The 25,610-nt window shown below is 41.5% G+C and overlaps 1 protein-coding gene across 5 annotated transcripts in view; it reads right to left on the bottom strand.

The window, feature by feature from the left end:
* EBF1 (EBF transcription factor 1) overlaps positions 1-25,610 on the bottom strand; it is a 389,762-nt gene that overhangs the window by 341,101 nt on the left and 23,051 nt on the right. For all 5 annotated transcript variants that reach the window (XM_040630353.1, XM_040630354.1, XM_040630355.1 and 2 more), the window contains one exon: positions 17,738-17,806. In XM_040630353.1, coding sequence (XP_040486287.1) covers positions 17,738-17,806 — 69 coding nt within the window. The remainder of the gene's footprint in view (positions 1-17,737; positions 17,807-25,610) is intronic.

Here is a 25,610-nt window from a genome sequence, read left to right as displayed (position 1 = left end):
TTATAAATGGGGAAACTGAAACCCAGAGAAGTTAAGAGACTGGCCGAGGCTCGCGTATCTAAATAATGGCAGAGGCGGTATTAAAAACCAGGTCTCCTGTGTCCTAGTTCAGCATTCTACACCAGGTTGCTTCTCATTTTCATTATAAATGAGAAATCCAACTTCAGCGTGAGCAATTTAACTTATCAGGCCTATAACAGAACCAAAGCATGCTCACTCCTTAACAGAGGGATATTCTCACATTTGGGTTTGTAATGGAGGTAACAATATCTTGAGGATCGAAAATTAGCATAATAGGACATTAACCCACGCTGAATCTGCTGCATAATGAGTTACTTCATGAACATGAGGGAGGGGGCCCGGGTGATGAGGGAGGAAGAGTTGGTGGTGATTTGGAAAAGAGAAAGAGATTCTATACCGAATGCTCTTACATGAATGAGGGAGAGCCCTGGAAGGGCCACATGATTCCTCCAGGGCAGTCCCTACTCAGCGGTAGGGGCTACATTTTGTCATACAGTAGATGCTTCCCAAACGTTTAGTGAATAAATTAACATCCCGGGTCATCTTCCCTATTTGAGGTCAATGAAATCAATGGCTGTTCACCTCCGTCGCCTCTGTGAATGAAAACAATGGCTCCCAAACAAGAGTGTACCCCATCAAGACACGATTTTTTATAGGTTGAGCAAAATTATTCTTTCTGGGCTCCAACATTCACACATTTGGGAGCATAAGGGAATTCAGCTTGTCGAATGGTTTGTGCTAGTGTGAGAAGAGGAAAAGAGAAGGAGAGAAGATATACAAATTTGAAATTTCATCTTTTTTAAACTAGGCATTGGCCCCCAAAGAGCAAATAGTGGATGCAGGGAAAAAGACTTAGCCCTTAGCTCACTGACAGTCACATATTTGAACCAAGATGGAAAACTAACGTTCCCCCAAATCAGCCCAATTATTTTAGGCAGGCCAGATAGGCATATAATACAGAGGCTGAGGTATATGCATGTTGCTTCCTCCTTTCTCCCACATCCTGAAAAAGTACGGAAGCTGCTGATTATACACTCCAGCCTCCTGGGTGAAAGCCTCTTTGCCTTTTGGAATCACTCTCCTACAGTTCAGCTGGAGACTACATCATGGGCTACTAATTTCTCTCAGCACCATGCCCATGGCTTCTACCCGTCCTTAGCAGTTCGAGAGGTGTGACAAACGTGGTCAGGCAACATGGGACACAAAGGCAGCTCTGAGTAGACGGAAGTTCGACGTACTTTTTCCCCCTTCCACTGCGACTTCTTCAGAATTAGATTATACAACAATACCTCATTTCCTTTATTATTATTTCTGGAAAAGACTTCATTAAATTTGTTTAGGTTTAAATATAAGATAATTTTTAAACCTGGGACTTACTTTGAAAATTGCCAAGTTCAATATTTATGTCTGTCAGTGCCTTCCAGAGAAAGATAATAATCAGACACAACTGCTCATGATGAGATGTCTAGAATAGAGGAACTTTTATAAAATTCCTACTGAAAGATGACTATTGATGAAATATCTCTGACAAATATAAACAAAAATTGCTATTTTTTGTAACTGCTATGACATAGCATAAATAAGCACAGTTGCAAATAAGTGAAAAATGTAAGCTTCTAAAAATAAAGTAATATTTTATGATGGGATATTCTGTAGCTTCCCCCTCTCCAGGACTGTTATAAGATCTTCGAAGCAATTTAACACATGCTATTTGTATGTCCGGTGTACCATTCTGGATGTTGTTGGAGACTTGGAGCCCATGGGTTTCCCTAGACCCAAATCCAGAAAATACAAGTTATATACCCTTTCTTGAGGCTTATCTCACACAAGGTGAAATAAAGAGCAAAGCAGGGCCCAGATGGCCAGAGTAGTAGCAGAAAAGCCACTGGAATCAGATCCAGGCACTTGGCTTAAGGTCCTGGCTCTGAGGCTATGGGCAATGAGATCTTTGGGCAATGTTCCTGAACTTCTGTTGGCCTCACCTTCTCATCTGTAAAATGAAGGGACTGGACTGTAATCTCTGAGAGTCTCTTCAGATCAAAGGGAAACCTGGTCTCTTCCTATAAGAACCTAGATTCTTCTGAAAACCTTCCCTTGAGACCTGGCTAGGTTCATTATTACTTTTATGAAGCTAAACTATTCATTCTCTGTATCTGTGAAATGGGTACAAAAACCCCTACCTATCTCACAGTGTTGTCGTGGGAACTCAAGCAATGTAGGTCAAAGAGTTCTACACATGAAAAGAGCTGAACACTGTAAAATCTTTATTTCATTCCCTCAGAGGTAGATGAGTGATTGAATTAATGTGTTAGCCTCCCCCAAGTTATGTATGTCTTAGGAGCGATCAAAGGCTCTCAGCTAATGGGATGAGAATCCAACAGTAGAATGCCAAGCACCAGCTAGGCTCTAGTGGGAAAACCCTGCATTCTTAAAAGCTCTGCAGATATTCCTTATTGTTTTTAATCAAACCTCAAGGCTGTTTAATCAAACCTCAAGGAGGCTTTTCTGGTGGAACTCACAGTCTTGCCCAAGCTACAGAGAATATCTATATGGGGGGAGGAAAGGGTCAGTAAGCAAATGTTCTGTTAATGAATAAAGATCCCACATCTCAATCCTGAAAACTCTCACGTTGTTTTAGGCCCACCAGCACAAACACAAAGCTAGCTTAATAAACCATAGGATGTGAAAAATTCACTGTGGTGGGGCATACCCGAGAAGTCCCCCACTGAAGGGGACCTGTGGGAAGCATGCAGTCCACCCACAGTCCTGTCTTGAAACCAGACAGATGAAGCTGTCTGCTAGAAAATTGAGATTCCCTTTCACTTTTCCACAATTGCAAAGTTGTTTGTGGGAGGCCCCCGGAATCATTTATAACTGAAAGAACAAGAGAAGCCACCTTCAAACTCCAGTTTCAATAGGTCTGAAATCCTTCTGGAAACCCAAAGCGACTGCACCATTTGGTATCCCCAGAGAATATGAGCAACAGATAAAACGAATCCAACGCGGTAGAAAGAAGGGTCACTGTAGAGCTCGGACTAACTTCTTAGTAACATTCAGCCACTTCCACAACTTTCCTTTCTCCGTCATTTCCAGGTACCATAGAACTTGAATTCATAATTCATACCTCTGTTTTAAATCTCCACCTCTAAGGGAGCCTGGAAGGAACACTGACACTTTTGTGTCAAAAAACTTCCAGTTACAGGGAAAGCACCGAGGTAGAGTTCTTTCCCCAACAATCAGGAGGCTGCATACCTGGTTCATAGGAGTTGCTGGTTCTCATGACCTCCTAATCCCCAGTGAACACTCTAGGGACATGGCTACTCCTAGCAGGGCAGCCACCATTTCAATCGACCTCCTCACACAACTTCCCCCTAATTTCTGCACTATCTACCTGGCAAGGGAAGCCCAACGGGGACTCGGAGATACAAACAAAAGCTTGCTACAAGCACTGTGTGTGGGAAACTGAGGAATACCCGGACAGGCTACTCGGAGCAGGAGACAGAAACACAAAGACACAGAGTGTAACACGGTTTCCTGAAATTCAGAATACCAACCTTCCATGGTAGATCAAAGAAGCAGACCTAATTCTGCCCTTATTATCTTGGGTATGTCATGATTAATGTTGCAGAAACATTTTTAAGCCACTGTCTATCAGCAATTTGATGAAAGAAAAAACTAACGTCTCACAGGTAATGTTGAAAGCACCATGATTTGAAAGAAGCCACTATTAGTAAACTAAACTGCACTCTAAATAAAGAAAATTACTGCTGTTAAGACATACTGTTCTGAGAATTATCAGGAAGAGTACCAAAACGCCAACACTACCGTATATAAGAAATTATTCAAGTATGCATTTGAGTAATTCTGCATTTTAATTTAACCCTTTGAAACATTAATCAAACCATGGCTAATTATAGGAATTAAGGAATTAAACGATGGAATCTTCTAAAAGATATTATTTAAAAGGCAGTTTATACAATTACTTGTATAGATGTTTGCTTTAAAGAGGAAAACAGTTCTACTGTAATGAAAAGGGTCTTAGAAAATTAAATTAACAAGGGGGGACCAGGCTGATATGAAACTAAATTAGCATCAAATGCAAATTACAGGGTACTTAATGGTAGAAACAGGTGCAGAGAAGAACCCTAAATGAGATAAATGAATAAAACATCCCTCTCCACAAATGTGGAAGCTGACACAAAGTCAATGATATGAATAATTCAGCAGCCTCCACACTGCTGTTGAGGTCAGCCTGCCTTGACCTTTGAAACAGGAAGTAAAATTCAGTTCAAATTTGAGTGACTGGAAATATAACAGTTATTTGTTTTTTATATTAAAAAACCCACAGAATTTTCCTTAAATACAGATATAGGAAAGATGCAATAGAATTACAGTTTGAACTAAAGAGACATTACATAATCAAAGTAGTTTGTAAACAAAAAATCGTTAGATAGGATCTTATCCAAACCATGTTTCAAAATATGGAAATTCTAAAAACAAAACAAGTAAAACAGGGTTATATACCCGGGCTGGGCTTACTGATCAAACAACCTGTGAGAATAAATTTCTAAATTTTTACCTTTCCTTCAAATTATTTTGTTGTGTTGATGTCAATGTAAAAAATATTTTTAATTAGCCATGCATTTTTATTAATAATACAAAGTAAGCTCTCACGTTTGTAAGACAAATTTTGTTAGATTTTTTAAAAATCTTTATGAAGCTGCTCTTTTTTTTAATCGTTCAAACCTTGATTTAATAAATGCTGCAACCCCAAAATTAGTTTCTCTTATAAAAATGCAACCCGAGTTCTAAAAACGAACCATTCTCATCACTGAACGTCTACCGTGATTTTATGTCTTTTATGCTTTTTTTCCTTCTTTGCATGCTTCAAAAGTATTTTGTACAGTCCACTAGTGAAAGTACTTTCTTCATTTCAAATTGAATTTGGTGCTGTTAGGGATTAACATGGGATGACAACAAACCAATTTCTCCAAGCGAGAAAGACAGCAAAATATATACGGTATATCACCTCCTTCTTATTTTACAGGATGGCATAAAGGTGTTTGATAATAGCAGTTATCGGTGCCCTCCAATTGGTTCTATTAATGGGACCCACAACTTGGCTATCTACCTTTCATCTATCTACTGTACTTGTCAGATAAAAGATTATGTTGAAAGATGAGCTTAATTTTATTTTCTAGATTTAGAGAGGGTTAAAGCCACACACACACACACACAGACACACACACACACACACAAGCCATCTATGAGAGAGCAGTGGCAAACTAGAGCTACAATATAATTACCATAGGAAGAAGTTTGGGATACGCTTCTTCTAAATCCAAGGGTTCAGCAAAAGCAAAATTAAAGATGCAGGGTGTGTTGTTTTTTTAATTATTATTATTATTATCATATCGGCAAAATCACTCCTCACTCGACATTTAATAAAGGGCGATAGACCAAACATTGCTGATTTGGGGCTTGGCGTAATGACCGACCTGAGCGAAGGTTTGTGTACAAAGTGGCTCCCCATTAAATAGGGCTCTGTGGAACCAGCTGGTTCTCATTTTGAAACAACCGGTTTCTCTATCCCCAAGTGCTAAAGAAAATAATCCCTGCCGTCTATGACTACACACTTTCACAGAGGCAGCAATGAGAATTTGATTGTGGAGATAATTAAAGTCATTCCTGGAACTTCCATGAAAAAAAAAGGGGGGGGAGAGGTGGGTCGAAAGAAAGAATAGTCCATGATAGTGTTTGAAATTAAACTATGACAAATCATTCGGAGTACAGAAGAGGGAGATGGAGCCCCCGCCCTTCACGGAATTCAGTTGAACCAGCTATATTTTCTTCCCCACTCGGCTGCTCCAGGGGGAGGCCCGGGATGCCATTAGTCAGGGCCACAGCCCCCAGCGTCCGGCGTGGACACGGAAGAGTCGAAACACAGCCCGAGAAACTCCCTATCACTGATGACACATCATGAGGAGATTTTTTTTTTTAAGTTTCAATCTTAAATAAAATAGCCAGAGAGGAATCCATCTGGATTCTTCAACAGTCATCCCGGGTTGATCTGAGATTGTTTTGACATGAAAAAAGAAGAGGAAGAAAAAGAAGAAATCAGACATTTGAAGGCATTCCCCTCAATCTCGAGGAGAGCTTAGTGTTCGGTTTGGTTTGGTTTTGCTCTGTTTAATGCTACTCTGCTCCATAAGAGCCCGTGCTTAAATGGCCCGAATGACATTCAGCTGAGCCTACAGTCCCTGCACGCCTGCAGATTTCATGGGCTTTGGGGGGAAAACTAAAATACGCGTAATCTGTCTGTCTGCACTATCTGCCTTTAACAGGAAGGAGAGATGGGCTCAATGAGGACGATTCGGGGCCTCTCAATTAACCTGATCAGTTCAGCACATTGCTCTCACGAATGGCACCTTATCTTGGAAATAGGGGAGAACTTCCTTCCTCCAGTAGATGCAGGAGCCCCCTAAAGCCACAATGATGCAGCCTATCAAATGTGAGTGGCCTCTGCTTCTCCTCCCTCTTGCCAGCTAGCAGGTCAGAGAGCCCGGCAGACGTGCCGCCTGATTGGATTTTGTGTCCTAAGGACAGGAGGCAAGCTCCCGTCTGCCCAGGTGGCCTTGGAGAAGGCTGGGAAAAGGGATGCCCTGTGGGCAACTTCAAGCCCCTTCTTTCAGAGTCAACCAGGCACATGATGGGATTGAGGTGGGGGACAAGGGGGTTGGGGGAGGGAGAGAGAGGAAGAGAGAGTGAGGGGGGTGGAGAGAGAGAATTCATTAACCCTTCAATCACTGCAGTAACATGTCAATTACACCTGCCTGAAAGAAAAAAGGGTAAATTCTTAAGTCTTCTAACATCATATAAAACAAAGACACTGCCGAAACATGTTACCCTAATACTGACTTCACATTTGATAGAAGAATGGGAATCACCAAAGTTGCCATACAAAAATAAAGCTTTCTCCCAAACTCTCTGAAATCTGCTTGTTTGCAAAGGATGCCGTGTGTGTGTGTGTGTGTGTGTGTGTGTGTGTGTGTGTTTTAAATTCACGTTATCATGTGTAATAGACATAGTAGTTAACAGAATATATTCTTGAAAATGTGCTTTGTGAGAATGTCAACAGCAGGGTTTTTCACTTACTTGTCTGCTCTGTGATTTACTTGATCAATTAAATAGTTAGGCAATGAGGGGATTTGCATGGTAATCGTGTGAAGATTAACATTTTTAAGTGTAACAAATTTAATATTTTATCTTACATTTTCTGTTTCTCATCATTCTTTAATGGCAGTGCAGTTTCACTTTATTGTGTAGTTATAACAAGCGTGTCTTTACGCAAAGAGATGAGACCACCAGCTTCAACAACTGCACTTCTAGCTCCTTTCATCCTTTCTTTCATTTCACAAAAACATACCCCACGCACTTACTACACAGAAGCGAGGCACGGAGCTGAGTGCTGGGGCTATAGCAGTGGCCGGCACACGCACATTACTGCCCTCTGGGGCTTACAGTCTACCTCCCAAAGAGTCCCCCTGCCTCAGCAATACCAGAGGGAACTAAAATTAGAATTCCCGAGCTGGAAAGGATCTCGGAGATCTCTTCATTGCAGCCCTTATTTTAAAAATAACATCCATCTTCTTTGAATGTGATATAGGTGCCAGGTACTGCACTAAGTACCCTCAGCGTATTATCTACTTATTCCTCTCCATGGCCCTGTGAAAGAAGAACTACTGCTCTTACCCCACTCTTACAGGCGAAGAAACTGGGGCTTCGGAAAGTTCAATGATCTGCCCGAAGCCCCAGAGTCGACAAGGGCAGAGCTGGGATTTGATCGGAGGCGCTCTGACGCCACAGCCTGTGGTCTTACCCAGTGTGTAGACTGCCTTGGAGGCCGCAATAAAGCCCCAGAGTATGCCCAAGTTCAATACCGCTGAGTAAAAGCTAAAAGGCAGCTTCAACGCAGGGGTATTTTGCTTCTGATCACAATCCCCATCCAAAATAGCAGTCTCGTATTTTTTTAAAAAATCAATATATTCTTTGTTTACCATTCATATTCCAAAGTATTGGGGTTTGTTTGTTTGTTTTCCAACTCTGAGGCACCGAAAGCTCCATGAGGGCAGGAACAATGTGTGTCTTACTCACTGTTATATCCCCAACGCTGAAAGCAGTGATTGACGTAGAGTAGAGGCTCAATAAATATTTATGGAAAGAAAAAAAACGAATGAGTGAATCCTCATCCAAGGGGACTTAGTCACCATGATTAACTTCAATAAGACAATCCTGCTTATAAGAAAGTCCCATGGCATTCTTCACATGAAGAATAACAATCCGCACAGAATACATTATGTTCAAATTACAAGCACCTGATAGGACTTCAGGCATCTAGTGTGTACTATGCCCTCTGCTACATATATTAACCCTCACAACTCTTCAAAACTGAAATGACTTTCCCCATTTTTAAGATGGGAAAGCTGAACCCCGTGAGGCTCAGGTATTGATAAGCAGCGGTGAGGAGACCTGACCCTCAGCGAACAGACTCCCACATTGATGCCTTTTCCATCATACTCTGTCCCGTCCCAGATCTCTCTTTGGATTGGTGCCTGCATTTTCCCAGTGAAACGCACAATGGTTTCCTCATCAAAATAGATGAGGACATGAGAACTCAAATATTGTCCCAGCAATGGGTTCGACAACTTACATGTCACATTATTATTATGTTTAATCCCAAAAGTTAAGTGCCAAATCTCCTAAAAAAAATTGTTTAGATGCCAAGGTTTAGATTAATACATGGACCAAGAATGAATTAAGAATACCAAGAAAAATAAGTGAGACGACATGAAATACTGAAAACGGTGTTTTTTTTTAAAACTGGGCAATTGAGGAGGGAAAAAGATCAGGCTGAGAGCTAAGAGATGGAATTTCTAATCACTTGCTTTGTCACTAATAAAGTTCTTTGGGCTGTGTGCCTCAGTTTACCCACTATAAAATGGAGTGAATTTGTGCCCTCACATTTGTATGAAGAGAATTCTCTGAAATATTATACCATAAAGATCCCTAAAGCTTTCAAGTACCTTTCAGATGTAAGTGACTATGACACTCTTAACGGTCAAGGATTTTATTTGTTTTGTGTTATGGTGCTCGTAGGCCAGGATTCGGATGCTGGTCTCTAAGGGAACATAGGAACAGCCAGAATAGGACACTCCCACTCCTACAGCCACAGAAAGAAGGATTCAATTTTTTAAAGATATTCTGATATTATAATCTGGCTTTAAGAAAACACCGAGATTATATAGAGAAACATGGGTTTGCAACATCATCTGTAATAATTTCAAAGATAACCAACTTTCTTTTCTAAAGAACTTTCTAATTAATACAAAAGAGACTTCTCATTTTTCATCTTTGTTTTTGTCTTTGTGAAGAGTGTGTGTGTGTGTGTGTGTGTGTGTGTGTGTGTGTAGGTGTGGGTGTAAGAGAAACCGAACCTGATGCAGGACCAAGTTCCTTCAAACTAACTTTCCATTTTGTGAGGAAACTTCAATATCGCATCCAAGACTACCAAGAATGGTGTTTTAAGACACTACTAACATCAGAATACCAATAAAAGGGAAGCATATGAAAAATAGGAGAAAACTATTGTTCTATCGAACAACAATAAATAAGTTGCAAATAGCATGATGGTCTGATATTCAGATAAAGTGAAAAAAAAAAGTGTTAGTCAAATCGTGGCTGCTCTGGAATGCTGGAGGAGAAAACAAGCTCCGAAATGACCATCCGAAAGTTGTCAGCCTGAGTGGAGAGTGCTGTCCAGTGCAGGCAGAGTACTCAGGGCACTAGCAGGGTCCGAGGCCATATGGAAAAAGAAGCAGCTAATATCATGGAACAGAATATCCTAACATTTCCCTTTGCGAATTTTCAATTCATTGATTAAGAAAAACAAGAAAAAGTTATTTCAATCCTGAAATGCCATGTCATGAGCGTTCACACCCTATGGAAGGGCTCTTCCGGTCTACCCACCCATCTCCCCACACCCAGAGTATCAATATTTGGCCAACTGAGCAGCAAATGAGCAAAAAGTTCTTGAGGGATTCTTGCTATTGATTAAAAGGGCATTTTTTTTTCTAAACCACTACAAACTTTCCATGAACCAAAATCTGAGAATCTTGCCCAAACTCTCTACGATGTGTACAGCGACCACGTCCAGGTTAAAAATGCAGTGTGCAATTTAATTATTATTTTCTCTCTTTTCTCTGCCCTGGCACTGAAAGTGTTAAAGAAAACAATAAAAGAACAAGTAAGTGTACAGGGTAGGATTTACTGGCATTTACTTTTAATCTATGGTCCTTCACTCTGTAGCTTATCGGGCCTCTGTCAGTCCTTTTTCCTCCTTTATACTTCACGAGGAGCCCCCCATGCTGCTACTGAGAGACAGAGCCCAAGTGTCTATGAGCTTTTTGTCAGGTAAAAAGAGAAGAAAAAGGAAAGGAACAAGAGAAAAAGCAAAGCTAAGAGGCATCTATTAGATGTCACTAGGCTTTTGTATTCATGTCAATGATTCAGGATTAGAGTATTTGAAATAATCTTATTGAGAGGAATCAAAAGGCCCACCGAGTGAGAGGCCGCTCTGCAGCATATGGCAAAGGCACGAACAATATCTTATTAAAGATGTGTTGGCTAACACTATTACTTTATATTATATTACAAAACTATTGTGCCTCCAACAGTTAGCGGGATGGTATAGTTACCGAGGGCCATTTTGGAGGGTTTTGTGTGGGATCGAGCTATATAATTTGCCAGCTTGTCTAGTTAAGTCTTTCCGAGGAGGGCTTGCCGACAAGTTTGGAACTGAAACGAAGCACTTCACCTTCAAAAATAAAAATCCCCAAAGCACAGCGAAGACCACTCTGTTCCCACTGAAAGTGGGGTATATATTACATGGATGAAACGCCAGTGGCATTCTTTCCCCGCCCCCCCCCCAATCAGGTTCATTAAGTTTGCGTCATTTACCATATGTGACCCCCATCCCCCATTGAAAATATGCAGGGTTTTGTTTTTTTTTTTTTTTTTCCGGCTTGCTTCCCCTTCCCATGAAGAACACACACACACACACACACAGAGACACACACACACTCAGCTTCACACTTTAGCAGGATTAAGGCAATTAAAATTCTATTACAATAAGTACTGTAACGTTAAAACCTTCATTTGCTTCTGGACAAAGGCTTGTAACTGGAGAGTTTGCGAGGGAGAATTATCTTCATCTATCCACACCTTTAAAGCCAGTAAGCAACCAAAAACAAACCTGGACTATTCACCATATTTCACTGATTGCAATTGGAGTATTTAGGTCACTTTTATATAGTCCAGAACAGGATAGAGTTACCCAGTCTGTAAAAGGAAGGATAGGGGGGGGGGGGGGTGGAGAGAATGAGGAATTAGCAGTCTATTTCAGATAATGCCTCACGCCCATTAAGATGACCAAAATACCAACTCTTTATATGAAGGAAACTCTAAATGGAGTTTTTAGAATCTGGTCAACTCTTCTTAGAGAGTCTGGTCAGGTGCCGGCAGTAGGGAGGAGTGAGGGGAATTTATCAATGGAGAGGTGCACTTGGGGAGGGTTTTGGGTTTTTTTTCCCTCATTCTAAGCAACTTCGGTTAGAAAAGTAAAAGCGTATTGAATATAGCGATATATTCTCATCACAAAGTGACTACACAAAGTTGCTAGATGACACACAGGGGACTTCGTACTGCTTTTCTGTATTTTTCCAAAACTGTCACAAAAGCAAAGTTATGAGGACATGGGATGAAAACCCCCACCACGAGCAGCCGCCCGGGCCAGTTACACACATACACTGCTGATTCTCTGAAGCTTCGTTAAATACATTTCTTGGAAGTTGCTGCCATTACTTCCTTTACAGGAAAACCACTGTTGTTCATTATACAGTGTCTGCAGTAGCATTACACCATGTAAAAGTACTTTGCATTATGATATATTGTCAGCATATTTGAAATGCATGTTAATGTATCCTGGCTGTGTATTTGGGAATAGCTGATAGCAAATGGAATACAGACTGCTATTAGCTTATTGTATTTGCTATTTTCTTATCACGGTAGCAAACTGCACACGAATGTACATGGCTCATCTCATATTCGGAATGGTATTATCTGATATGTGATAAAATTTAGAATGATACTCTCTCACATAAGCCTCATCGCTAATAGTCACATAGGAATTCCCACTGAGAAAACAAATGTTTAAATACACGAGGGTTAATAAACAACCATAAATTCATGCTCAATGTCAATGCTGGCTTTTCACTTTTGGAAAAATGCAAACCTCTCAGTTCAACCAAGAAGACAGCAATTATCCTGCCTGGGGCAATTTTAAAGGGTGAATTCTTCCTCTTTTATTTTAACCGAGCATTCAAGGTTAGGAAATCAGATGGTATAAAGGCTCATCAGAACTCCAAGAAATGCATTTACACCTCTGGTTGTTCACGCCCCAGACAGCAGTTTGTGTATCTTACATTGTGATTACGTGTTGTGGCTGGTCCTTCCAAAAACCGGGTAGAGGCCACATAGTAAGAGTTGAAAGGTCAACGAAATGAAACTCCGAGGAAAAGCCTCATTTTCAACAAAGTATATGTTATGTTCAGGGAGTTGAGGACTTTATTATATACCCCACCCCACTCTTTCGTAATTCTCAAGTTTTACTACTGTCTTCCTATGATCGTACAGGTGGACGTATATCTTATACAAATACATTGGGCCAATTGAATCAGGAAATTAGATGTTGATAAGACAACACTGGACTTTTCTAAAAAGTTCAGTCGCACCATTTATACGTCTCAGTTGAAGAATGGATCTTAAGAAAAATTTCATCTCTGAACAACCCTGACACGGTCAAGCTTTTCATATGCTGTATGTCATGTCAATTCAACAGGTAAAATAAGCAGTGTATTATTTTCACTCCTGAACATTCTATTTCAGACAATAATCATAAAGCAAATCCAACTAGTACTACCTAAATGAAAGTGATTTAGATGTGGAAGATCTGTAGACAATCCTGGAAAAGACAAATACAGGCTTTCTTTCTTTCTTTCTTTCTTTCTTTCTTTCTTTCTTTCTTTCTTTTTAGGACACTCTTGGGTCAGTGTGACATGAAGAGCAGTAATTCTAAACAAGCTAAGTTCTTCACGTTAGAAAATTCATGTCTTTTTTTAAATGTATCACAAGGCTTATATCTCAAACATAGATATAGGGATCTTATAAATAGAAAAGAAAGACAAATCGGTCAAAGTTATAATAAGCAAATCCAAAATTTTTGGAGGTATATTAGTCAACAGGCTTTAAAAATCCATGTTTTTAATAACGGCTGGGAGGAACTCAAAACGTGCCTATTCAAGCTATGTTATATCTCAAAAGGACTATGTCTAAATTCACGTGAGACAAGACAACATAATTTGAGGAAGAATTTCACACTTTACTATTTCTATCTATTAAAAGAAAAAATTCCACATGTTACACGTGTTAACTACCCAGGATCCACAGTGGAAGGACATGGAGAATTGGGCACTTATTTTCTCCCTTTACTTAGTGGTGTATTTCATCAATCACACTGACCCTAAACTGAAAAACCGACCAAACAAACACATATTGAGCCATACCCTATCCTGCCCTACTGGAAATAAGCACAACTAATCTGGCCGGAAACTTCAGGGCTCTGTGTGAAAGGAATCCTAGAGCATAATTCGTCTAATTCGGAGAAAGAAATGTTTTTGTGAGACCATCTGTATTCACCCATGTCATTGCTCAAAGATAGTTTAGTGAGTCAAGGATAGGAAAATAAAGAGTTTTACGAAGCAAATCAACAATGGATGGTGACCCTAAGCAACTAGATACGGAGTAACAGTCTGCACACTTAATATATTCAAGTATTTATAAAGAAGTTTCCGTGTAGGAAAGGGAAGATTTTTTTTTTTAATAGATTCAGAAAAACTGGGTTCCCAAATCAGACTACCCTGTGTGACTTTTGTCATTACCATCTTTTCTGATTCTTACAAAGTAAACCTAATTAAGAACCTCCCTCATTAGTCTTCCAGAAAAATTAGCCCAGCTTATGCTAATTACTCCTGCAAAATTTAATAAACTCGTTGAAATGGGAATAGTCTAATGAGGTTTTATTTATTGAACTAAGATAACTCCAAGGAAAAAGGTTAGGACACAAGGATATCCAATGTGGTAATAAAACTAAAATTTATTCAATTTCTAAACACGAATTTTATTGCAAACCTTTTAAATTCAAATATGAGTTACTGTGTGAATATGTTAAATCAATCTCCACCTTAATTTAATAACCGCGAGTCAGTTTTTACTTTTTACTTTAACAATAATTACCACGCAGAGCCGTTTACCTCAATGATAATGAAATTTGTTGTTATTAGTTCCTGGTCATCGGTTATTAAACATAACACATATGACTTTTTCCATGTCTATGCGGTCCAATATCTGGATCGTTGGGCACATCCTGGTCTTTATAATTCTCATTCAAGCCATTTGGCATCAAGCTGAACTATGACCTGGCAGTCAGCTCCACATGCACACCTATATTTACAGAAATCTTCCTCTAAACTGTTTTGAAGTGACTTGACAAATTGTCACAAATGTAAAAATAATTTGGGTCATATTTTTCTTACTTTGTTGCATGCTATTATAAGAGAAGGAAATGGAAACCCATTTTCTAAATCACGACATGCAACTGCTGATTTTGTTAATTCCACTTTTTTGATAGAATATGCCAAGCCGATGTCCCCAAATCACTGGCAGCAAATAATACAGCCAAAATTTAACACAGAAATAGCTTAGCCTACACCATTGCCGTATGACCAAAAAACCTCTTCTATCTATCCTATAAATAGTTTTCCTGAATAACCACTGCTAAAAGTCTTTTGACTGATAAAAATAGCAGTGTTCTTCCAAAATCCGAAGGACAAGCAAAGGGAGCTAAAAATTATTGGTGCCCAAAAGGTGACTTCGTGTTGAAACTATGCTAAATCCTAACACAGTGATTGCCTGTACCTTCTGCTCTGTAATTGCATATTGTATGCATCTTGTAAAAACAGTTACTATTGCTACTGAATGCAGGCCCCATAACCTATTTTTGCAAAATATGCAGAGATTCACATCCATAAATCTGAAAGCAAATCAAACCCTAAGCACGTAACGCAGATATTATGCAATCGGTAATATAGAATCAAATTGGAAACTATGAAATTCAAACACGGTTGCCATCATTTTTTTTTCCTTTGCAGCAATTTTATGGAATTGAAAAATCTTTTCTATTTTGCCCTTCCTTGTGTGGGTTCTTTTCTTGTTGTTATTTTCTTCTCTCATTGTTAAAAATGAAAGTTTCACATATCAGCAGAGACAGGGCTGGAGCTTTTAAAACCTTTGGCAGACCCAAGGACAAATAAATTCTGAAAACTCAGATGCAAATAAAAATAGCTAAATGGGGTTTTGCATATCAGCTGGCATCACTGCTTGAAAAGACAGTTCATGGGAGACAGTGGCAATCGCCAGCAAATAAACATATGTTGAGGCTTCTGCAGATCCACTGGGCTTCAGCCGGTTTTAAAATACTCCTCTCTTAAGAGACCAACATTGGCTACACACTGTTTTCTACTTTGTCAAACCAAAAAGGGAAAAAATGAAAAGGAGAAATGTCATGAGTAATATCTCTCAAGCCACCAACAGTATAAAGTGCATACTTATTTTGCCTAAATTGTTTGAACTACCCCAGCCAAGAAAAGGTTTTAAGTACCCTACTGGGACAGATGCTAGGCGGCAACAAAAGAAGCCACACTAATGCAATCCAGGTAACACAATCCTGTTTCAAAAACACGGGCCGGGCTAATTACAGCGCTGCTGAGTCAAGTTTCTTATGCCATTGCAACCCACAAGAACAGGTCAAAATCAAATGTTATTCAAACCACAGTCCTATCAACCTTCTATATCAGAGTCACGGCTTAAAACCAAATGAAGAACTTAAAAGCTTAACCCATTCACAAGCAAAAGAAGTGTTTTCGTTGCGGGTGGCAAGGTACCCACATCATCCACACCAAAGGAACTGTGCGGCAGAAGAGAACGCCTGTACTTTCAGAGTTTGAGGGACTATTTGGGCTGGTCCTTTGATCGGAACACTTTCTTTTTAACAGAAGCGTTAAGAAAAACTTGCTTAAAATAACACACGGTATTTCGAAGTGATGGATTTAAGTAAAACAAACAGCATAACGGTTATATTTAGTTTTGACCTTTCTCATTTGAAGATTTATCTTCCATCGCAGAAAAAAGGAATTACACGAATGGCAGGTCTGCTCTCGCAGATAAACACGCATTCCAACTCTACAGGCAGCGTACAACCTCACTGCACACGAAACACCCACGTGTATTAACTTTGAATCGAGTATGTTCACACTCAGTTATCAAGCAAAGGTGTATGTTGTGGTTGAATACGAGAGAGAGATTTAGTTAAAATATCTGATTGCAATGTAAGCTTTATAAAGCTAGCTGGCAGTCAAAATTGGGTTTAAGCCTGGAGAATCACATGGTCAGATTCAACAAGTCAATGTTTTGACACAAAGTACAATGAAGCAGTTTTTCAGTGAACTGAAAAACACTAAAGTAAGCCCCAAAAGGTAAAGAATTGGAAAGACAGATAGGGTTCGGTTTTTTGTTTTGGTTTGTTTTGGGGTTGTTTTGGTAAAAATCATTATTACCAAACCCAAAGAGGAACTTTGTTCAGCTGTTAATTTCCTCAATGAGAGATCAGTCAGTCTAATTTGCAAGACCAGCTAGTGGAGGGTGCTAGCTCTTTCCCTAGCTGACAACTGACAGTATCTATAAACCTTCCAGGCCATTTAACTCTCAATGAGTAATGCTATGTAACAAATGGTTTATCATACATGTTTCCATACAAGGAATTTCAATAATTAAAATGTAAAATGAATATTTGGAATGCAACTTCGCATAGTATGTACACACACTGACTCCAAATTGCACCAAACAACTAAAACAGATTTATTGTTCTACAGTGATTTACTTGGTCATGTCAGATTAGTAATATGGATCTGTTTAAAAACACAATAATTAAGACAAGCAGGATAAATTAATCAACTTACAATACAGTATGAGCTACCATCAAATGCCGGGAGATAACTGTAGAAAGTCTTGGTTCACAGATCTCTTTAAAACTGCTTTTATGCATAAATAAAACCTTAAAATGTAGATGGATTACGTCCACCAGAACTACTGTAGCTAAAAGTGATAATGATTCAAACATTTTTCAAATAAAAGTTAAATATTTATAAGCACCCAACCACATTTCATAAATCACAAACTATTATTATTTTATTTCTGAAGCTTCCTGGCACAGCATGAGGATTGAGCCACAGAAAGTCAGGAAAGAAAAAAATATTCCTTTAAGAGCATGAATCAGACACCAAACCGAAGCAATCCAAGAAAACGGGCCTCCAAAGAACATTCCATATGGTTTTCCCAGCAATCGCAAAAGCTCGGCGCAGACTAGTCATGACCAACAGGCAAATTTTGGCCACGTGCGTTCCTCACCCTCGCCGGTGAGCGACACAAGGCAGGTGTTTCATTATAATGAGGAATAAGAATGCAGTGAAAGTAGAGTGGTCCCTACCTGTCAATTATCACTGGATCTGAGGGAGTCTCATTTCGGTTGCCACAGCTCTTCTTGTCACAACAGCGGCTATGGAGCAAAAACGAAAGGATTTAGTACAACCATTACAATGTAAAACCATCATTAAGGCAGACAGAAGGTTCAAATTGCTGGGTTGCACATGCTAGAATTACCGCAAAGCCATACCTGGCAATCAACGGATCCCTGGGACAGAAAATTCTATGTGGGTCGCCTATGGGTTAATGGCCAGGCTTAACCTCTCCCTGCACAAAGAAGGAGGGAGGAAGAGGGACTCTCCTGGAGCCACGACTGACAGCCCTAGGATGGGGTCTCCCCATCACTGCCCGCAGTATTGAAGAGTTCACTGTGAAATGCATTATTATTACATCTACCCAATGAGAATATTCGGGGTTGTGGGTGGCTCAAACGTTCTTCCCTCAAGATCACGCTAATTGTGTGGAACGCGTCAATAATGAGGTATGAGTGATTTCTCCCCCTCCAGTCATTCTGTATTAAATGGATTCCTTTTTCTTCTCCTTTCTCTTTCAAGGGAGATGTTTCCTTCAACCCCAGCCTGCCCGAAATCCTAAAGCTGCAACTGTTTGCTTTTGCACCATCTTGATGAGACTAAGAGTACAACATAATAATGAAGACGAAGAAAAGGCACGATAAAAGAAAGTGGAGATCCACATGTGGTCTGGCTTCCGTGTCCCGGGCTGGCCACCATTTAAGTTTTCTGGACGCATTATGGACAGTTGATCTGAAGGCTAGCACAGCCCTGACAATGGATGCCCTTAAGTAGGTTAGAGAAAAAGCAGCCGTGGGCAAGAAAAGCACCCACTATCAAAATCCCACCCCGGCTGCAACGAAAAGACTCTGTTTCTGTAAAACTGGGATGCTTCTAGGGGGTGAAAAATTAAGGTTTTTGCAAATTACCCACGGTCAATGGCAAACTATCCATCTGAGACTTGTTTGCAAATAAAATATGTCTACACTGGTCAGTCTACACCCAGGGGCACGCTAGAAAAGCACTTGTTTGATCAGTCAAGGAGACAAGGAAGTTATCCAAGGGTTATACATTACCACAAATAAAAGATGCACTTTTCTCTCTCTTTCGTACACAGGCATGTGTACACACACACACATACACACACACACACACACACACACACATTTTACTTAGTGAATCATAGGGCCTAAATTCAGAAAGCTGCTGGAGCGAACCAAACATTGAACTTCATTTTCAGGACCCAGAAATATACTCCTGGACAGAGACTCTTTCACCAAAGTTGGGAAGTCTCTTTCCTGACTACAACTATATCTCTGAGAAGAGAACTAGCTTCCAAATTTGGTGTTAATTCTCTTTGTCTCTCCTATCTTCGGAAAGCAATCGTAAGAACTATATCTCCTTTGTCAAAGCCCCAGCTGAAGGTCACTCCATCCACCTTTTGGCCTTTCCCTTTCTGATTCAAAGGGAACTATTTTCTTTTAGGCCTACATTCTATTATACCAAGACTATGGGGCTAGAAATACCCATAGTATCTCATAGTATCTCAATACCCGAGAGACAGATGAGCAAACAATGGAATGAGAAGTACAGTCCTTGGAATGCTTGCAAATAATAATAATAATAATAATAATAATAATAATAACAGCTTAAAAACTCCATCATCCCTTAACTCTGATCCCCTACACCTACATTTCAAGGGCTTGCCAGAAGAGCATGGCGGTTAAGAACACTGGCTCCAAAGTCAGAGAGAGCTACCGTGCCACCTTTAGCAAGGTACTCGACCCCACAGAACTTTGTTTTCCTCATTTGTACAATGGGACAGCCGTGGGGCCCACCTCCAAGTGCCAGGGTGCAGATTCAGTGCAATCAGGGTATAGAGCTGGGCTCTGCGACTGGTCCTACTAAGTGCTCCATGGAGGACAGCATCATTATCACTCCCTGCTCTGCCTTCTCTGACCTCCTCTTCCTCCAGACCTGAGCAAAGCTGCCCCGTGCTCCGCAGAAGCGGCAGGTCTCCAACGGCGGCCTCTCAACAGATCCCACGTCCTCTTTACCCCGGGAGAAAACCGGCAGGTGGGAAGGCTTATTTCTCCTCATCATTTTCCATTCCCCCCACCCTTTTTTTTCCCCAAACAGTGAGTGGGCAATGCAAGTTCCCGCTGGTGGAACCCTCGCCGGCTCCTGGCCAGACTCTGCCCCCAGGGGCTCTTCCACCTGGCATGATGGCAACCTCCAAGTAGGATCTGCACCTCATGCCTGGTTCTCTCTCTCCTCACTGCCATCACCCTCATCCACGTCGCTTCCATTCTTCATTGGACTTCTGCAGTGGCCTCCCATCTAGCCTTGCTGCCTCCACTCTTTACTTCCCAAAACAGCCAGAGTGATCTTTTCAAAATGTCAATGGGACTGTGTCACTTCACTGCCCAAGACCTTTTACTAGCTTCCCAGAGCACTCAGAATAGATCCACGGCATGCCATGATGCCAGACCACCTCCCAGCCTCCTGTCACTCTCCTCTGACCTGCCAAGCTCCAACCTCACTGGCCAATTTCAGTCTCTCTGATACGCCTCACTCAGTCTGACCTCAGGCCCAGGCCTGGGCAGGCCTCCCCGCCTGGTCTGTTCCTGCTCCAGCCCCTCCTCACTTAGCCAGCCTCTACTCCCTGTTCAGGCCTCAGCCTTGACACTCCCTCTCCAGAGAGGCTGGCTCTGACCCCCTTTAGGCTCATCCCGGTTTTTCCTTTCAGAACATGTAACACAATGCAAATTATATTCTTACATAAATGTTTGTTTTGTTACTCTTTCTTCTCACCCTCCTCCCCCACTAATCCGTATGCTTCCTAAAGGAAGCAACTGTCGATTTTATTTACCTAATGAGTACTGTAAGGCCTGAAATAGAATGGAGAAGCTCAAAGATTGATTGATTGATTGATTGATCAAATGACTTCAAGAAGGGCGTAATGTACCGGGCGAAAAAGGATCCAAGGAAATAGGAAGGTGACAGATAGAGGACGCCAAGCTGACCCTCCGATGGGCACTGCTGATGGGAGGAAAGTTCACTCCCATCCCACCCCATACCCCAAACCACCTCCCCCAAGCAAGTGCCACACTAGGCCTGAGATTTGTCCTTTGGCTGAAGCACTGTCTTTCTTCATCCCCTTAAAGTAAAAATGCCCTTGAGCACAGCCGGATGAATTGAAGCGCAGCATAAATGAGAACCACTTCTCTCTGCTGGGCCCCAAGGGACCCAGGGGAAAAGGCAGATGTGAAGAACAGAAGTGTGGAAGGAAAGACAGAACGGGAATAAAAGGAGGTAATGAAGGAACGAAGAGAAAACAAAATGAAGGGGCTGATGGTCCACTTAACAGTTATTAAAAAAAAAAAAAAACTTTTATGCAAAGTTTAAAGAAATGGCCTCCCCCCAGGTTTCCTGTCTCTGGGAGGGTTCATATCACAGCATCACACAGTCGTCATTCCCCAACTGGAAGTCTTGGGCTCTGCTCTGCCCCTGGACTGATGACAAAGTAGTGTCTATAGGATGAGCCCTACTTGAAAAATATATAGATATGCACATACACGTGGGCATACATATACACGTACGTGTGTGTATACATGTATATACGGAATTATGTGCAGCGTTAAAAAGGATGAGGGTGGGTTTTTACACATCCTCATGGAAAAAGGTCTAAATCAAATTATGAATCAAGAAAGCCCAGCTGCTGAATAGAATGTGTGGTATGGTCCTATTTCTGGGGGAAAATAAATGAAAGAGTGAAAGAGAGAGGGGGAGAGAGGAGGAGGAGAGAATTGGGCACAAGCCGGTTCACCCCTCACTTCACTCAAATCTCTATGCAAAATCACCACCTTAGAAAGCCCTTCCCTGACTGACTGCCCCAGAGCACTCCCTCATCCTGTCTCACTTTTCTCCCTAGCGCTCAACACATTGTATTTTATATTTAGTTTCTTCTATTCTGTCTGCCTCTCCATGAGAATAGGGTCTTAGACTATTTTGTTCACCCCTATATCCCCAACAACTAGAACAGAGCCCCGGGCACAGCAGACCCTCAGGAAATATGTTTTGAATAAATGAACAGAAACTTCAAAGAAGTAACCTGTAGGGAGTGGAATAGGAAGTGGGAAGGAATGGAAGGTATATATTTTATTTCCATACTTCTGCAGTCTCCTGCTTTGTATTGCAATAGTACTTTCCTATTAAAAAACTGAAAATCAATAGTAAGTTAGGGAACAAATGTTCTCCTTTAGACTGAGCTGACATCTAGCTCCCTGCAGCTTCCTAGTTCTGAGCCCAGACCAAGCTGAGCAAGAACCAGTCCTTCTTCCCCACCACAGTCTTCCTCGCCCTTCTCTTTTATCTCTTCTCTAAACCTAGCTGCCTCCTAGTTCCTTCTACTGAACTCCAAAGGACCAAGAAAGGTAGGCACCACCTCCACCACGCACAAGACAGGCATCAACCAAAAAGGACAGGACGAAGGGAGAACAGATTCACTTGGGTTTAAGGCAGAAGAGCACTCAGGCTGAACCAGCACGGTACATGGGACAACAGACGTGAGAGCACTTTAAGGGAAAAGTTACCGTGTTAATGAAAGAAATGGCAGTGACAGTTATGTCCTCATCGCTGTGTGACCGACGGACCTCCATCCATTGAAAACTGTTTCTTAGGCTCTTATTGTACCAGGCACAGACCTGGCATTTGACCCCCAGAGTAGGTATCTAGCAGGGGGCTTGGGGTTTCCTGATTGGCTTTGTCACAGAGCAGGAAGCCCCCTATTTCACATCCCTTCTCAACCTGCAACTCAAGCGGCAGGAGGGCAAAGTGGAATGAGTCACAGGAGTGGGTCCCCAGCACCCGGTATCCTACAAACACTGCGGACTCAAGACAGCATCCCTTTCCCCAGCAGGATCGTGCATCTCCCAGATAATTTTGCACACCCCCGGAAAAGCAAACGTATGAGTTTCCTCCTTAGCAGCCTAACGCAGGTGGCACATCTCCCGTGAGCTGACACACAGCTTCCTCAATCAGGGCAAACAACGTTCACCTGCTTCCCAGTCATGGGACCTGCAGATCTTCATCTTAGGGACGTGGAATCTCTTCCTAGAAGTACAGGCTCTCCCAACAGAAGAAAAGCATCACCTCAATCTCTAAGTTTTACAGCAGAAAACAAGATTATCTTTCCTGTTTAGCCCAAGTGGCTACAGAACGAGATACATGAATTATCTGAATAATCTGATTCCCTTAGTTTGCAAACACCTGTCAAGTTGTCCCACTCTCTTAAAAAAAAAAATCTCCTTTCTCTTGAGTCAGTCTCTTTACTGCCCACCTTTCTCCTTGCTGGAGTCGCCATCGTTCCTTTCCGCCCGTTCCCATAAAACCTGGCTTCCAGGCCTCAGCACCTGCTTGAATGTCCTCTCTCAAAGTTCACCAGTGACTTTCTGGTGTTTTTCTCTTTTCAAGTCCATCTGGATCTTCCCAGGACTTATCATACGGATGGCTCCCATCTTGGAAACACCCTCCTTTTATTTCTATGCCCTGAATGCTCAATGTTCTTTCTCCTAATTCTTGAACACACTCTCCCTCCTTGCTAAATAGGACCACTTCCCTAGAATGCACCCATGGTCTCTACTCTTTCTAGTCTCCCAGCCTTTTCAATCCCATGTAAGCCCATAGCTTCAACTCCACTGTTGGGAAAAGACCTCTCTGATGCTGGTTATCTTTTACCCTGACTCTCTCCCCAGCTCCAGGCCACAGCCCACTCACCTGCAATCCTCTCTCCCCAAAGAAATCCTGCCAGACCACCAACAAATGGGCCCAAACATTTCTTCATATACCCTCTAAAATTCCTGGCCTGTCTCACCCTCCTCCTCCTTCCTGCGGCCACCAGCCACCTTCAGGTACGCCCTCCCTTCTCGGAACAGCCACAGTCCTTCACTTCACCCCTCATCACAGACAACCCTGTCTACAGTGCAGTCTGGTCATCTCCTGACAGGTCTCCTCTCCCAGGCTAACCTAAAACCTCTCCTACTACAGGACCAGTCCTTGGGCTCTGCATTCCACAGGGCTTCGCACATAGCAGGTGCCACCAGAATGAATGAAAATATCCTTACCCACAATACCTCGAATGAACGAAGTATGGTAATGCTGTAGAAGGCACTTCCCTTCCCTTCAACGTCCTCTTATCATCCTTCACTCTGAGCAACTATGTACCAGGTGCTCAGCTAGACACCGCAGATACTGCTGCTACTGGTACTACCACTTCTGTTTCTGTTGGTGTTACCACTAATACTACTGCTATTCCTATCAGGAATAACAATAGACCCCCAGTACTTACTATGTGTCAGGCACCGTGATAAGTGTTATGAGATTATAGCATTTAATCTTAACAACCCCCCTACGAGAGAAGTAACGTTGCCCCCCACACACACATACTTCACACATGGGACAACTAAAGCAGAGATGAAAGCTGAGTGGCTTCTCTGCCTTCAATGAGCTCTTAGTTCAGCAAAGGAGGACGGGCCCTGGACACACAGTTACAACGTGCTAAGTGCTATGAAGGAAAAGCATGGGATATAATAGGAGTGCTTAACAAGGAGACATAACTCAGGCCAAGGGCTGGGGATGCTTTCCTGATGAAACCATGCTTAAGTAGAAATCTGAAGGACAAAATCAGAATAAGCCAGCAAAAGAGGAAGAAAGAACAGACTATTTCAAGGGGTTGCCCTGAGCTTGCCCTGGGAACTCATGGTCGCACAAGAGGTTGGGCACTGATAATAGAAGAAGAATGCTTTGCTAAACAGAGTACCCATCTCCTATAATCATCCTGTGCACTGGTAAGGGAGAAAATCAGCTTTGGCCTGCCTGGGGTGGCTGGGGACAAGGGCTCCGAAGCACAGTTCCTATTTTCCATTTACATTTAAACACAGAGTGTTGAGATGCGGTACAATCAAATCCCTTCTAGACTCCCACTTTAAAAAAATCCTTGGGCGGGGGGGGGGTGGTGGGGTGGATATTTCTTGAAGAGCTTAACCATTAAGTATTAGCAAAATATAATGATCATCGGTATGACAGATTCCAATTCACCAAAAATGCAGAAACCTTCCCAGAATTCCACAAAAAGAGTTCAACGCCATCAAGTCAAAGAGCTTTTGACTCGAAGAGAGGCAGTAATTATAATCCAATGGCAGTAAGTCTTTTAGCCAGCTCATGCAATGGGGTTACCCTCTCAACAGAATAAAATAATTTTTTTTTTAATTTGCAACCACCTGAGACACAACTGCCTGGTGTTTTTCGGGGTTTTTTTTTTCTTTCTCTTTTTTGCCTGCAACAAAACAGAATCATCCAAGCCCTTTCTTGTCGATCTAAATTCTCTGTGTCTCCTTTACCACAGTTCCAATGTACTATAAATACACAGCTTTTGTGACATAAATGCAAAGTTTTATTGTGCCGTTAGCCTTGATAGAAAGCGCTGCAGAAAGTTGTTTAGAAATTAAATATCCAAAACAAGCTATTTTAAAATCCAGGGCCCTCACTATTTCATGTCTGCAATGAAGAAATTTCATCTTGGGGAGAGCAAGCTGTCTTTCACACCATATGGCTAATGGTGGTGCATAGCAATTAGCCAGGCTGATTAATGGTGAACAGACTCTAATTTTATGCTTATAATTGAGCCTGCATTTGCACCCCTGGTGCAAATTCAGCACATCCCAACTTCCACTTACAACAGGCAAGAAATCAAGAGAAATAGGATGGTGTGGAAAGTGAGAATTTTTTTCCTAAAGCCCCCTAAAGAGCATCAGATTTGCAATTTAAAAGACTGTTAGCCACACAATAGATGACAGGTTTGTGTAA

Source organism: Ursus maritimus, unplaced genomic scaffold (genome assembly GCF_017311325.1).
Source record: "Ursus maritimus isolate PB19 unplaced genomic scaffold, ASM1731132v1 scaffold_15, whole genome shotgun sequence".
NCBI lineage: Eukaryota > Metazoa > Chordata > Mammalia > Carnivora > Ursidae > Ursus > Ursus maritimus.
This window is presented reverse-complemented; position numbering and strand designations above follow the sequence as displayed.